Source organism: Puma concolor, chromosome A3, assembly GCF_028749965.1.
Source record: "Puma concolor isolate L17-30 chromosome A3, mPumCon1.1.hap2, whole genome shotgun sequence".
In the NCBI taxonomy this organism is placed as follows: domain Eukaryota; kingdom Metazoa; phylum Chordata; class Mammalia; order Carnivora; family Felidae; genus Puma; species Puma concolor.
The window spans coordinates 130309837-130325878 of NC_141669.1; the positions used below are offsets into that span (position 1 = coordinate 130309837).

The 16042-nt window shown below is 41.0% G+C and overlaps 1 protein-coding gene across 7 annotated transcripts in view; it reads right to left on the minus strand.

Moving 5' to 3' along the window:
• Positions 1–233: 233 nt before the first annotated feature.
• Positions 234–16042, minus strand: part of ADNP (activity dependent neuroprotector homeobox) — a 34178-nt gene continuing 18369 nt past the window's right edge. For 6 of the 7 annotated variants that reach the window (XM_086702488.1, XM_086702485.1, XM_086702482.1 and 3 more), the window contains 3 exons: positions 8098–8210; positions 6200–6292; positions 234–4428 (listed from right to left, as the gene is read on the minus strand). In XM_086702488.1, the coding sequence (XP_086558614.1) occupies positions 1321–4428; positions 6200–6292; positions 8098–8205 (3309 nt within the window). In that variant the 5' untranslated portion in view covers positions 8206–8210 and the 3' untranslated portion in view covers positions 234–1320. The remainder of the gene's footprint in view (positions 4429–6199; positions 6293–8097; positions 8211–16042) is intronic. The other variant, XM_086702489.1, reaches the window with a different exon arrangement.

The window sequence follows — 16042 nt, forward strand, 5'->3', positions numbered from 1 at the left end:
AAAAACTCAAGGATGTTTATTTTAGCAGTTAAAAAAGGAAAAAGACGAAAACAAAACCAAAAGATTTTGTAACAGGTGCCTTGAGAGAAAGCATTCTTTTATGCCAATGGCACATTGTGGTCTTTCACAAGTTTCCTCAGTGGCCGTGGCTTGTCTCTGATGAAAGTGAGCCATGGCATCAGCTGGCACAAGACATAATGGACACAGGACTGTAATGTGTAATAAAGCAAATATTTACATTAAGCACAATACAGCAATTTATTTAGATGCTTAAAATGAATACAAAGGGAAATAAAGATCACAAAATTATACATACTACAACAGTGTGTCATATATTAGATGGTATAAATGAATACACCAGGGTGGTGTTTAACTAAAGATAAAACTAAATATCCAAAAATGCAGCACTCATTGGTTTGCTGCTTCAACACAACACACTTTCATACAGATCTAAAAGGTGTCAAAATTAGTAGCTGCAAAGTCAATTCTTGCATGTGATTTTAGCTTAAAAGATTTCAGAAAACAGATCTGAAATACCAGTTTTTGTTTCTGTCAGCTGTAATGTCAAGGATATTCAGAACAAGAAAAATTCTATAATACAAGAGAGTCCAGATATATATCTTACGTGGCTGGCCTCTGTTGCAAGATTGTACAAGGTTATGTGCAAAAACTAAGTCTGTCCAAAGGTCCATACTAGCGCAGTTTCAAGCTTTTGCTAGGTAAACTAGGTATAGCGTTTATTACACAGCAAGGGCAACACTAAAAAAAAAAAAAAAAAAAAAACAAATCTATGATGGGTACACAATAACAATATCATAGGCATCACTTGAATAGGTCTAAAAGACTGTACAAATATACATTTCAACTATTCAGAATGAATACATGAAAAAAAATTGATTTTCCCCAAAGTCTACTATACACACGGGACTGGCAGCTTGTCTGTTGGCCCTGCACCACCATGCGAATCAGGAGAACGCCTCCCAAGGTCATCCAACCAAACATTTTACAGAGGGAAAAGAAATGTCGAGAAGGCAGAAAAGTAAACCTCTGCTTTTCCTCGTGTGCGTTCGTGAGCCACCAGCTTCTTGGGTTTTCACATTTATTTACCGTGTCTGTCACAGCAAGTTCTGAAGCCAGATCAGCCGATCGTGTGTCACAGACTTGGAAACCACCACCGGGCTGCAGTGGCCACGCGTCCCCACAGCCCGATGACCCAGCGCTCAGAAGGCAGTGCCAGTGAGAGTACAGCTGTGCAGTCCTGCCGCCAGGAGAGCAGAGTTCCGGGCTGCAGCAGGTCCCCGATGCCAGAGAGCCTGGCACTTAGGCCTGCTGGCTGCTCAGTTTAACTCCGGCGAGGCTGCCGTGCATCGGCTCAGCAACCCCATCAGTCATGTTGTCAAACTGCTCCCCGTCCTCACTGTCAATTGTGCTATTCTGCCACTCAATCTGTGGGTTAGATAAGCGCTCATCATTTTCAGATGCATTCTTCCACTGTGACTGGTCCTTGGACCAAAACCCTTCGACTTTTCCATAGGAACTATTCTTCCATTTCAACTGCTCTCTGTCACCTTGCACGGTAGCCTTTTTTTTGGCAGCTGGCTTACTGCTTCTTGCATCTTCACTCTGGGAAGACTCATCAGACCAGGTTCCTGGTTTCATTTCACACGCGTTGTCCTCAAAGTCTGACACTTGCTGGGAACCAGGACCACTCTCAGACGGAGAAGCACCGTCTTTCCACTCAACAACATCATCCTGGTCAACCTCACTGTCAGAAGCATCATGCATTAGTTTGGTTGGTTCCTCAGTCAAATGAATAGTTCCATACTTTGAACCATCCTCCTCTTTTTGGTCTAGCTTCTCCGATTCTAAAGCATCCTCAGAAATGACCTTCGGTATGTGTTCCTCCGGGTTATCATTAGGGAGTTTAGGCTCAACTTCAAACACAGGGTCAAAAGGGCTACCACTTCCATTGGACTCTTCTTCCAAATTTTCAAAACTGTCTGAGGAGCTGTCCTCGTCCTTCCCAAGGCTGAGCTTTTTGTCAGCAGTTTTACTAGCATTCACTCTGGAATCCTTCTCATCGTGGTTCTCAAACAGCCACTCGGCATCAAAATCCATCTCGTGCTTAACTTTGTTTAGTTCTTTCATGTTGAAGCCCAGTAACACACCGGGCTTGTACTTTTCACAGTCTCGGACACACTTCTTCCTCTTGTTGCTAAAATGGGAAGCAATGTCACTCTTCCACAACCATAAACTGGCAGCCAGCTTCTCAATTTCTCTCCGGGTGGGATAGGGCTGTTTGTTGAAATACTTCGTTAGGAAGCTTTTCCTGGCTTCGTAGGAATCATCTTCGTGACCCTTGGGGTCTAAAGCTAACACAACAGGCTCCTCGGGCTTCTCCTCAAAGAAGCTGGGCGAATCGCTATCCTCATCTAACTTTCGCTTTTTCAGCAAGGGAAATTCCACTTGCTCGTAAGTGCGCTTCACGGGTGCTAGGCCTGGTGACTGATTAAGCCGAGAGGGCGCGTTTGTCTTATCCTGGCCGTTCTGGGTCTTTCCGACACCCCTACAGTGAACGAGATGCAGAGTGATAGTCGAGGCGGTCATGTTGCTGGTATACACACCAAGGCAATGGATGCACTTGTAGGTGAGCTTTTTTTCCACGGGATGAACCGTCTGAATAACTTGGTGCCTCTCTCGTAGGTGATGTGCAAGTGCATCAGATATGGGTCCTTTTAGGATTGAAAAGCAAAGAGGGCAAAGGGTTTTCCCGACATCTTTTTTATAGGGCACTGCTGCTTGAGGTGAACTTTTAACAGGGATATCTGCCTTTTCCTGAACTTTTGGCTGTGGCTTTGGAGGGACTGGAGGGTTATTTTGGGCGTGGTAAGCAACAGATTCGGCTGGGGCATCCCTCAGGTTGTATGTGGTTACAAGGAGATGGATGTTAGTGTGGCTACCCTGCTGCAATGTCAAATCAAAACTCAAAGTAGAATCTGTTTTAGGTCCCATCTCTTCATCAATGTGAACCATCCGCATGTGTGCCGCCATCTTTTCCACATCATTGAAAGTTGAACGGCAATATGGACAAGACAGACCGTGAATTAACATATGGTTGAGCAGGGTGTCTGTGGGCAAATAGCGATTACAGTAGAGGCATTTGCTAGTAAAATTGTGAATTTTCATAATGTAGTTGGCTACTGCTGGGACTTTCTCAGCTTTATGTTCTTTTTCGAAGTGCACACTATAGACATTTTCAGGAAAAAGCTCGTTACAGATTGTACATATTTTCCACTTTTGAGTTGAGGAAGTATTGGCTGGGGGAGGGCCCGTGGCAGCTGCAGTAGGTTTGGAACTGGACTGACCTAATACTCTGGATGCCTGTGACTGGGAGAGGGAGGGAGACTTTAACTGGCCTGATGAGAGAGCAGAGGCATTAGCAGACTGCAGGGAGTATCTTGCTGGTGCCTGGGACCTCTGCTCTGACCCAAGCCCGTAAGATCTTCCATTTCCACTTGGAAGTAGCTGCTTCACAGACTGAGACTGCTGAGGGATGGAAACTGGTGCGTTGCCACCTAGACCCAGTCTCATTGACTGACCAACGCCATAGCCCTGGCCTACAGATTTGACTCCATAGTTATTCTGCTGGAGGTGAACATTAGACATCATGTTGACTCCTGTAGAATTTAAGTTAGGCTTTGGTATTGAGAGTCGATTTACCATCTGCTGTGATGGCAAAGACCGGACATTTCCAGAAGCAAGGGAACCAATTCTCGACTGGAGTCCCATGCCCTTCTTCTCTTGAGGTTTGGGAGCAATCAGCATCAAAGGTTTAGATCGGGGAACCACCACATTTGTGTGCCCAATCATGGCAGTGACCTGATAGCCTATGCGTTCGTGGTCTTCGATGACATGTTGTACCAAAGCTTCGTAGGACTTTGGCATGAAAAGGCATCGCTTGCAGTGAATACTGCTCTCTTCCCGGGCATTTGAACCTAAAGGGACTGCACCGTTGAGTGATTTTTCACCTGCCTTTGCTATGTAAGGTGCTGCCACATGCTGAAAATGTTCCCTGTAAATGTGCTTCCTAACTATTTCATAAAGAGGATCTCGGTAAGTGCACTTCTTACAGTAATAAACAGCTTGTTCTACACTGTCAGCCTGCTTAGGTTTAAGGCCATCATTTTTGCTTTTATCTTTGAAAGTGCTGAGGCTGCTACTTGGTGCGCTGGCGTTTGGAGCATGAAATATTTTAATGTGTGTTTCCAAAGTCTTTTTGTCTGCATTGAAGGTACAGTAGGGGCAATTAAGGAGAATCCTATTTTCAAAGTCTTCACTATGGACATTCCGGAAATGACTTTTGTAGGCAGAGAAAAATTTTGAAGAAAATGGACAAGCACTGCAGCAAAAAGGTTTTGTCCGGTAGTCCTAAAGAAAAGACAAAAACTAGAATGAGAATGCCACTTCAGATAGGCGCTAACAAGTTCTGGGTCTTCCCCCAGACATCCTCTATTTTTAATAGAGATATAATGATATTTTTAGAACTGAAACTCTGTAATGCATTAATTATTTTTCCTTCTGCAAAATGGATTTATAAAATATAAACCCAGATGGAAAAGCAGTTTGAAATCAAATAATTTTATTTTGTTTCCAGAGTATAAACAAAATACTCCGTTCCAGTTTTCCTCAATGTTTAGAAAAGATCAAAGTCATATTTGCTGCAAAGACAAATGGCTTCAAAGATAAACATTTTACAGTTAGACACGACAAGAATAAACCCTGTGAAATCACTTTCACTCCCTGAATCAGTAAATCACTAAAGGTTTCAGACTTACTCTTCAGTAAAACTCAGGGCCCAGAGTGCTGTGTGCAATTAGGCAGTAAGATATAAAGGTACACCTTTTATCCTTCCCATCATGGAGAATCTTCAAAAATCTCAGAACATTTTTTCCCTCTGATCGAAGTACAGTGTAGTATTCAGATTTCATTGCTGATCAAAAAGCTACTGATTTGAAGAGTCTGCTTTCTTCTAGAAGCCTTTCTTCTAGAAGCCATGCTCTCTTCTCAAGCAAGAGCAGCTTCAAAAGAAGTAATGAAGTGACAGCTGCTTTGACTCAAATTAAGAAGTTAAATAAAAATTTCTTATAGACTATGAGCAATGCATGGTGTTAAAAAGCCAACAAGTATTGCAGAATATACTGATTTCAAAGAGCAACTTCCAGAATTATGCTCATTAGCACCTGTGCAGTTTGTCCTTTGAAGACCGGTGAAACACCAGCTGGGCAAGAGATTACCTTTCCTCCGTAGAAACTTGCTTTGTTTCAGATGCTGGTTTGCAGCAATATTAAATACTCCCCCTTTTCCTTAAAGCTCAACCCTTATTTAGTGTTAGAATACGAAGCTCTGGGATTCATAAAACCGAATTAAGTGACCTGTCCCACTGGAAAGCTTTTACATTCTAAGACTTCTGGTTAATACCTTTTAGAAGAAAAAAACCAAGTAACTATACTATCAGATTTCTGACACAGAGTTGAAAAGTAGTAATTCCCTAAGTACATTCCGATGGACAAACAGATCAATAATCAGAGTTACAATCGCTACTGAAATAGGTAATGGTAAAGTCCGCAGTGACAATCACTTCTCCCTGTGGGACAGGAACCACCACCCATACCCTTTCTCTGTCACATCTTCACCTGTTGACACTTGCTGGTGCCTTGAACTACCTAATAGTGTTTTTAATTCCAATCTGTAAAAATTTAAGCTACACCTGTCACTGCCATCCTAACAAAGCCACCCTGCTCCACAGAGGTCGGATGACACCAACCTAGAAAAAAACACCCTCTCCAAAAAAATAAGAATTGTGACAGACACAAAAATAATGATGGATGACCTAGATGAACAGAATGCTGGAGGGAACATTTTAGAAACAGAAATAAAAGAGCCAAAGTACTTCTGTGAGGGAATGTTGATATACACTGGGCCTCAGGACCTTTAAGTAACAAAATTTCCTATTCTCACACTTGAAGTTTCTGTCCAATGACAAAAAAGACAAATTCTTCCTAGTTTTCCCGCCACCTAGGAAGTGGACATTTTCCACACTAGGTTGCTGCCTACAAAACGATGCATCATTACGAAAAAGCCTAGAGCTGAAAAGGGGATGTACCAAGGATGCTGTCATTAAGTCCCCTCTGCTACTTACCTGATTTTTTGTAAGTGAAGGGTCCCATAGTCCTACATCCTCCCATGTAGTGTTTTTCAAATAAAAGTCATTAGGTTCAAACTGTTTAAAATCCTAGAAAACAGTGAAAGAAGCTTACAAAAACATCATGATACCAACTCTAGCCCAACCTGACTTAAATCCCATCTCTTGGCTAGAGCTGGGGAGACACACAGAAAAACCAACCCCACCAAGAACTAAAAGTTAGGAACGATAAGGCTATTAGGAAATAGAAAAGGCATATGGAAGTTGCATTCAACATCTTCTAACAACCAAACATTCCCCTAAATGGTCAGCCAGGTTTCCAAGGAAACCAATTGAAGTTCTAATTAAGTAAAAAATTCAGCCACATATTAATACCAAAGCCCCTTTCATTAGAGTATTGTAACTCATCAATTGTAGTATTAAAATGGAATATGAACTAGCAATGTTTGCTTAAGGCACCATGGATGTGACCCTGTTTCTGCAGGAAAAAAAAAAGGGGGGGTTGGGGGGTGGGTAGAAATGGACTGGGAAGAAAACTCACGATTTCTGAACCCACAAAAGGAAGAAAGAAAGCTATTTGAAGAAAGTAAGCAGTATCGTGTTAAATTTATACTCTCCTATAAAAATTTAATGGCCCATTTTCTCCCCAGGCCAGGAAGATAGCAAAGTCTTAGGAGAAAATTCCTCTTGGCTCCTAAAAGGTTCACAGTTCCCTGTGGAAAAATCAAGTACGTATAAATTCCAGAGGATGTAATGGGCGTAGTAACAGGAGGAACACATCAAATGCAGGATAGAAAAGGTATCTTCACATTTGCGTTTATTCTTATGCAGATTACCCAACTGAGTGCAAAGTGGAAGTGGATGGACTGTTTCATTGGGCAGATCTACCTGAATTTGTGGGGTTGGAGAGGCAGTGAACTTCCAGGCTTGGGGACAACGTAACTAGAAGCCCACTTTGGAGAAGCTTTAGTCTTCATCATACACCCCTAGAGTATTACTCATGGGAATCCGGAAAAGAAAACCCGTTGTATGAAGGAAATCACTTTTTAACTTTCAATTCCATCCAAACGTTTACTGAGTGCCTATTATGTACCCAGCACTGCGCTTGGTGCTGCTTATACGTGGATGGGCAAGGTAGTTCTGGTCCCTGGCCAGTTGGAACTTAAAGGCTAGAGGGGAAAACGGCTTTAAATATTTCAACCAGAGGCTTTGACCAACTAACCAGCAAGATCTGGAGCAAGGAGATCTGGAAAAGGAGGAGACCAGCACACTGGCTATCCCACAGGGCTGTTAAAAGCTCGTAGAATAAACAGGTTAGAAAAACAGTTTGCAAAAGTCCAAACTGTTACACAAGGGGAAGATAATCGTCTATGATGGGTCAAAAGGGCCAACGACTGCTCAAATCCTAAGGAAAGAGACAACAAGCACCCAAACCACCACGCCTCAACAATCAGAAGGTCAACCAGAACACTCAGGCATATCAGAATGAGAACAGGCTCTGGAGTCCCGCAGACAGACCCTGCCATATGCTCAGCTGTGAGGTGAACCTATTTCTTTACCGGTTCTTCATCTGAAAATTGGATGAGAATTCCTACATTTCCCCCAGGGGTTGTTCTAAGGATCTGAATTTAGAGACCATTTTAAAGCACCTAGTAAAGTGTCTGACACGTATATGTCCTCAATGGTAGAACTGCTTTTGCTTCATGATGCAAAGATGAAAAAGCCCATTTTAGGGAGAAGGGAACAAGTTTAGCCAACTGAGAAAGCTCCGGGGAAGCTAATGCTGCAGTTAAAATTCAGAATCCCAGCTAAGAATTAACCATCCTGGCTGCTGACACAAAGTAATGGATCAGAAGCTGAGTCATGTTAAAATTAAAAAATGGCATGCTACTTACTTCTATGTGTTCTTTACAGTATTCCAACCCAATGTCACTAAGTATTTTTTTCACAGTTTTCCGGGCTTTTCTTAAACTGCCAAGATTGTTGACAGGAAGTTGGAACATAGTTTCTATTGGAAAAAAAAATTTAAGTCAAGTCAAAACACGTACAACTTGTAATATTTCCTAGTTCCACTGATGGCAGGACCACAAACCCTGGCCCACTGACAAAGAAGGTGAGCAGACACCCTTACCTAGTCTGTTCTGGTACTTAGAGCAGGCAGGCAAAATAAGTGCTCTCTGACCTTGTCTAACAGGACATCTTACATCACAGATGGACTAGGAATCTAATCTGGCACAATTCTAGAGCTTAACTTCATCACCAAACTGGTTTTTTTAAAGTTGAGAATTAGGTTAATAATACCAACCGATTATTTTAAAATTGAGTGTGAGTGCTTTTCTCCTTGTGATGTTGAGCCTCTGAAAATAGAAAAATGTTCACCATTCCAGCATCATCGCCACATAATTTTGAGTGCCAGGGAAGAGAAGTGTTTGTTTTCTGGGAACCGTCCTGCATGCTGCTATGATATTCTTAAAGAAATCTCCTTCAGTGTTTCCATATACTATCCCGACTACAGACACTAACGGTTGTGTAGCCTGCCCCCCAGCCAGCACCACACCTGGACAAAGGCACTCACTTATATGGTGATGGGGAAAGCTAGGCACTCAGCATCAGAGCAAGTGCTGTGTTACAGATTTTAGGGGAGCCTTTTGAAAAATGAAAAGCCTATATATGTGTGAAGGAACTGAAAAATTATTTAAATGACCTAACACATTAAAGCAGAAATTTAGATCCACTTCACCAAGTTCCTTAAAAAACAAAAGTTAAGAAAATAAAATTAGTATTTGTATGGCTTTCAACATGATCATTTATATTTTCCTATAAAATATGGTAAGAACTTATCTAGTAGTCCAAATAAATATTGTAGGATATAAAAGAGTTCCAAAACCCCAAACTAGAGGCAAACCTGAAAGCCAAAGCATCAGGAATTAAAAGTTTAATACATGCAAATCTGGTTTTCTAATTAATAAAGGCAGGTACTCTCTAATATCACTACCATTTGTAAGCACGACCATAATCAACTAATCCAAATGTAATACAGAATCGTGTTGCCTCATTTATCATTCGAATCCAAAAGTCAGTATTGTGGACTATGAAAAATGGAAGAGAGTGAAGCCTACACCAAAGCAAATAGTAACTGCTAGAATTTGGTATGTCACCAGAACTTAGAAGTTTCAAAATATTCTACATGAAGTACTGAAGTGTAATTGAGGTCAAAAAAGAAAAGCACTTCACTAAAAAAACAAAAAACAAAAAAATCAGCCTTCCCATGCTCAACACCAAACTCCTCTATCAGCTAAGAAGCAGGACTATGGTGCCCTCCACACTGTGCCATCCAATAATCAGCCTAGTGGTTAACAGGGGACTCAGAAGTCACTTTGCATACAAATTAACGTGCATTCAAGACCAAATCCATTATTCCTTGTGGAAATTTTATTGCTAAATTGTTTTTAAATCATCTCTTCGAAACTTTTTAACTAGTTGCTTAATGAAACCATTCCCCAAACTAGGTCATTTGGAGAAAGCCACCTGATAGAAATGTTTCAGAAATAACAGGAAATGTTACAGGCTAATTCTGAAGAGACCAGGCATCAAACAGATGCCCATAAGCACGCAAGTCTGAGAAGGGACATTTTTGTTTATTCAATTCCTAAACTCTGTGGGCCCAAACCCAGCAGTTCTTTCCGAACTTGCCTAGTCAGTCCTGCTTTACTTCAGAGGAGAGATGGGCCCAGAAGGCAGCCATTACTGGTCTTCCCTGCCTGCTGGACAGAAGCAGCTCAACATCTCAGCAAAACAAATGCCCAATGATCTGGAAATGTCGCCACCACCGAAGCCACCCACCTATACAGAAAACATCCAGGGGAGCTCAATTGCTGCAGAGGATAAAGGAAAACGCATTCTCCTAAGTGCCCACCATTCACAGCAAGCAAAACTGTTTTAAGACCTCCAACTGAAGCACCTCACTGTATGGTGGGTACCCAACTTATAACCCTATAGGTCTGAAAAAGTGAGTATGCTCATAAAGGAGCTTAGCTACAAGAAACTTATAATCTATAAAACTTGGTATTTCAGCCATACAGTAAATCTCAAGTTTACTTAGGCTGAATTAAACAGATATATAAATAGTGAACATTGCTTACCAGAAAATGTTGTACAAAAATGGTTTTTAATGATTAGCAACTAGGAGGAGCCTAAGTTTACACTGAAAGATACAGAATACTCGGAGTTAAGATTCCTGGCATTTTTTTGAGGGGGAGGGGGTGTCTGGGTGGCTCAGTTAAGCGTCTGGCTCTTGATTTGGGCTCAGGTCATGATCTCACAGGTCGTGGGGACTGAGCCCCGTGTCGGGCTCAGCACGGAGTGCAGAGCCTGCTTGGTATTCTCTCGCCCCTCCTCCCGGTTATGCTCATGCCCTCTCAAAATAAACAATAAACTTTAAAAAATGCCAGTTTTTTGTTTTTTTTTTTTTAATTATCTGGGGAATCCTTTCCACCCCCTTCCTCAGATGGAGGTACCCTCCATGTATCTTGCTTATGGAGATCACTTACAAGATTATGTCCATCTGGAGCGAGAATAACACATTTATTCATATGTGTTAGCACTATCAAAAACATTTACAAAGACTCTTGTTTTTTAAGTAAAACACTGCACAAAACAGGCACACAGTGTACGAATATAAGCAAAGAAGCCTCCCTCCTACTCCTGCCCTCCAGCAATGGAGCTCTCCTCCTTCCTATAGGGGCCACCGTTATGTCAAGCTTTTCTACAAGCCAAAGGTTCCAAAAGAACATTTCCAACAAACTCGTATCTGTGAATGTTAGGATTAGTATGGATGATAAGAAAAAGAACTCAAGAGCCCTACCTATGTTGTTGTTTTCCCCAGCCTGTTGCTTGCTGTTAGGAAACAACTTCAGGGTGCCTTGAGTGGCTGCGCTCTGTCTGTTAAGGTGGACTTCAGCTCAGGTCATGATCTCCCGGTTTGTGGGTTCAGGCCCCGCATCGGGCTCTGGGCTAACAGTTCAGAGCCTGGACCCTGCTTCAAATTCTGTATCTTCCCCTCTCTCTGCTCCTCTCCTGCCTCTCAAAAATAAACATCAAAAAAACAAAAAACAAAACAAAAAAACTCCAACTGCTGGCTTTAGGGTTCACCCATGTTATCTATTTGATTCATACTTTAAAAAAACTTCTATAAGAGTAACTCCTGGCCTCCTCTGCACCCCTAAAAAGCCCTTTAAATTAGAAACCTGGACAAGGGACCCATACCTTAAGTGACTGAGGGGCAGGAACAGAGTAAATAAGAAATCAACTGGGATTAAGGGCTGTTTCCTCACTTAGGTAAAAACAAAGTGTTTACAACAATTACTCTTAGGGAGGAAGATATCTTACAATGTTAAAATTGTCTGGTGATGGGCTTTCAAAGGAATGCAGGATAGTCTTCCTCTCCAGATTTGTCCCCAGGTGGCTAGTTCTTTCTCTTGAACCTCCCTGGCCGTGAGGATGGCTATTTCACCAGGTCTGCACCATTATCTCAATACCAAGGAGAGCTCCCTTCAGTCATACCATAATCCTTTCAGCTCATGGCAAAAAAAAGGGATAATATCCAATATAATAGAATGGAACCACAGTTGACCTGTTTGTCACTTCTGGAGAACCTATACTTTGTGCTCAGAAAAGGGAGATGAACAACAGGACCTAGTTGTTCCCTTCAAAAATCCATCGTGTCTAAGGGACAGGACCTATAGAGCACACAGTAGGCACTCGGGCACTGGAATAAAAAAGATGGTTGTTTTTACCTGCTAATGTTCCCCCCTGGAGCCACCCCTGGTACAGATGATGTGCCATTAGGAGGCCCTTCCTCCATTAGAGCAGAGTGTGCAGGACTCAGGTACACCAATTAAGAGTATTCTATCTCTACAGACACTGACTGGTAGAGTTAGTTGGACATGTGCCCAAACAAGACTGATAGTGATGCTGAAAAGGATTCAGGACCTACTACTACATGCAGAAAGCAGAGGGAAGAAGGACACCTGTTCGACTTTTCCTAAACAAGAGCCAAGTACATGCCCATTTCTGCTTAAGCTTAGTTCATGTCCCTTGCAACCAAAAATCTTAGTAGACCACTGGGCAGTGGGAAACAGAAGAGGAAGTGAGCAAGAGAAAAGATGAAGAACTTTATGCCAAGTAATTACATTTGTAAATTAAGTCTAGCAGGAAGAATAAGAGTTTGCCAGGAAGACAGTCATTCTGAAAGATGATGTGGCCCCTGGTTTCATTAATCAAAATAAACACTGTATGAAAAGAATCACTTTCTAAATTCTAAAAGCTCAATGACCTATTTATTTTTTATACTGATTTATTTTTTGAGAGAGCCTGTGAGTGAGGGAGGGGCAGAGAGAGAGAGACACTCAAGCAGGCTCTACAATGTCAGTGCAGAGCCCAACGCAGGGCTCAAACTCACGAACCGTGAGATCATGACCTGAGCCGAAGTCAAGAGCTGGATGCTTAACTGACTGGGCCACCCAGGCGCCCCTAAATGACCTATTAATAAGAGTTAACATTTCCAAGTATTTTATTAATGACTGAAAATAAGCAGCGTTTGGGTAAGCATATGCCATCTGATGAACTAGACTTAAAATATCAGTTTTTGAGAATGATTTAAATTCACTGCTGCTGAATGATTCAGCCACACTCCTTCCTATTGATCTTTTGAGAATTATATCCACACCTACTGATTGGGGCCAAAACATTAAAGTTTTAGTAATAATCCTGGCCAAACTCCTACTCATGCACTTTCTTAGAAAGCACCAGTCAGATGGCAGAAATGAAGATCCGAGATCTGTAGCCCTAAGCTAGAGAGGAAATGAAAACACGTATTGAAGACTCATCAAATACATACTCCTTCTGCCCCTCCATATACCAAGAACAGAAACATTTCTCTACTCCACATACCAAGAGGGTAAATGAGGCAGAGTGAGTGTGTCTCATGAGGACGAACCATCTATATAGGCTGAATCTGTACACAGGAAGGACAATACTACCTCACCGTGAACTTTCCTTAGGAGCAAAGAAGCCATTATCTGAGAAAAAGAATTATCCTTTAGGAAGCAAAATCTCTGCCGAAAGGCTTGAATCAAGCTAGGTGTCGTACTCAGGTTCTCCTGGGTTAGGAAGACGAACAGGAATCCAACAGACGGTGCTAGTTTATCTGGCTCAAGGCAAGGTTGGCAGGACCTGATGTACCAAGAGTCAATGAGGCTTGTCTATGAATGGTAAGGTCCCTCACAGAGCCATCAGATCAAGGATAGCATCCTTTAGTCTCTGTTTTTAGGGGTACAAGAAAAGCAGAAAACATAACTGTGCCCACAGAAAGTTAAATCAAAAACAAAAAACCCAACCTTAAACCTTTGACCAGGCACAGATAATCAAACAAGCCAGAAGAAAAAAAAAAGCCCCCACATCAAACTTTTCCTTCAAGTGTGGATGTAACATGGGATCTTTCAGTATTACAATTCTTCATATTTTTATGTGCATTCTTATGTTTCCCAAGTTCTTAATAAGAACATATGGTGCTAATTTAACATGCCAGAAAATACGGAAGTAAATACGACAGCATGTCCTAGTTTCCATCACCCCCAAGTACAAGTGCAACTTTCTCGTATCTGGGAACCAAAATCGAAGAAGCATATACCCGAGTGACAACTAATGCATCAATTATGTTAGTGATTATAACTTGTAATTATCTTAAGCAAATGTTTCTAACAATGCACTGAGAGCTAGCCAGAAATGGTTACTTCTTCCTGGTAACACCGAAACATAAGCTGCTTAGTCTAAAACCAGGGTTTTCAACACCCCCGACACCCCCTTTGAAGAGGAAACCCTGGTTTCTAAACAAATCTTAACTGAATTATAAAAAAGTAGAGGGACTCAGGTTGAAATGGGAAGAGAAAAAAGGAGAAGTCTGTTCCCAAGAATCTCCTTGAAATAGTTACTTGCCTAAACTGTTTCTAAAGCAAATATATATGCCAAGGTGGCAGTTGTGAAATGTAGAATCGGGACCTGGTGGGCAATCACCCAAAGCAAGAAGTTTGATGGCTACAGCAGAATTCCAGTAGTTGACTGAAAATCTCCGCCACATAAATTACAGTCTGATCAGAGTATGGTTATCAGAAGCCCACAATAAGCCTAAGGATTAAAGTACAGTTTATACTTTGATGTTGTCTTTTAAACCTTTCTACATTAAGCTGTAAAGAAAAATACACATCTGGGAAAATCTTTTACTGGGGGCTGGGGGTGGGATCAAAGGCCGGGAATTATGCTATTACTAGTGAAGAAAAATGGCAGTTGTTATTTTCTAAATTAATAAAGAATTAGGAAGACATTCAAACTACTACAATATGAACAATTACATTTTTGAAAACATCCTCAGTCCAAATTAACATGTAAGAAGAAATTCAGACCCTTGATATTAAGAAAACAAAGTATTCCAATGTTCTAAGGATTCAACTATTTATATAAAGATCTTATAACCCACACTGGGGTTTAAGGGTCAGATATATTTTAAGTTTAAATCGCAAACTAAATTTTATTTTTTAAGCACAGACGTTTTAAGATTTTCATGAAATCTTCATGCTACCTATGATGTACTTTTTTTTTTAAAAAACAGCTCTTGTGACGTCTCTGTGGAAACATTTAGGACCCATTAAAATAAAAACTAGGCAGAAAGAAAACATTTCCATATTTGTGCGCTCACTCTTCCTCTTACCACCTCCTCAGCAACATATTTGATACCAGTCGATATCACAGAGCATAAATGTGGTTATTGTAAAACACAGTTTCTTTTATAATCAGTTAAGTGCTTATCTTTCCTGATAATTCTGGGATCAGAAGCAGTGAACAGACACATCTTATTTGCTTTTAAGGGTGTCACTAAGTCCTACATTTAAACTAAACCAGTCGTAAAAAAGTTTGTATGTTTGTATTTTGAAAAAGAAACCCTGTAAAAGCCTTTCTAGAACAACCTTCCAACGAGTGACAGCGTTGAGAGCCCAGAGCCTAACATTCAGTCTGGAAGCAATCACCCTACTCAATCTTTTTTTTTTTTAAGCCACAGTCCTGAACAGAAGCAGCTAATCTTTCAATTTCCTATAAACTTGGGCAAAAGACCTTGCAGATGCCAGAGGCTCTTCATAGAAAGGCAGCTCTAATTATCATCTCTCTTTCTCAATCCCAAATACCACAGAGCATGTAACTGATAATCCAGGAGCAGAATGCTCTTCTGGATTAGCAGATAAAACTGTGCAGCATGAGAGGTAGGAAAACAAAGTTTAGGCTCCCTTCTCCTTAATTAACAGAAATTGTGAAGTAGTGTTGAGGCCGCAACAGGGGTTTATTAGGAAAGCCCAGGAGGATGAGGAAGAGAAATTACTTTGCAAATGAAGACACACTTGTACCAAAAACTAAATCTGAATAATGAATTATTTTGCTTAGGATAATCATGTTAGAACCCTGTTAATAAAGAAGCAGACAGGAAATGTAACCAATTTCTGTTTTATTCTTATCCACTAACTGCATTGACTCTTACTATTCTCTGATAATAATAAATCCCAATGGAGTTCATCTTGTCAAATACAAAACTGCCTCCAGAAAAAAAAAAGACATTTTGATGTTCTTCAAGTCTTAACCAAATCAATGATTAAATTCCTTAAGCTTTCATACTATTTTTTTGGTAAGTAGATGGCAACATGAGTGTATTTATGCAAATATAGCATCCTGTACAACGTTTGGTCATAGGAACACTTTTGGCCACTGTTGACGAACCATGGGTGAATCCCTCCCACA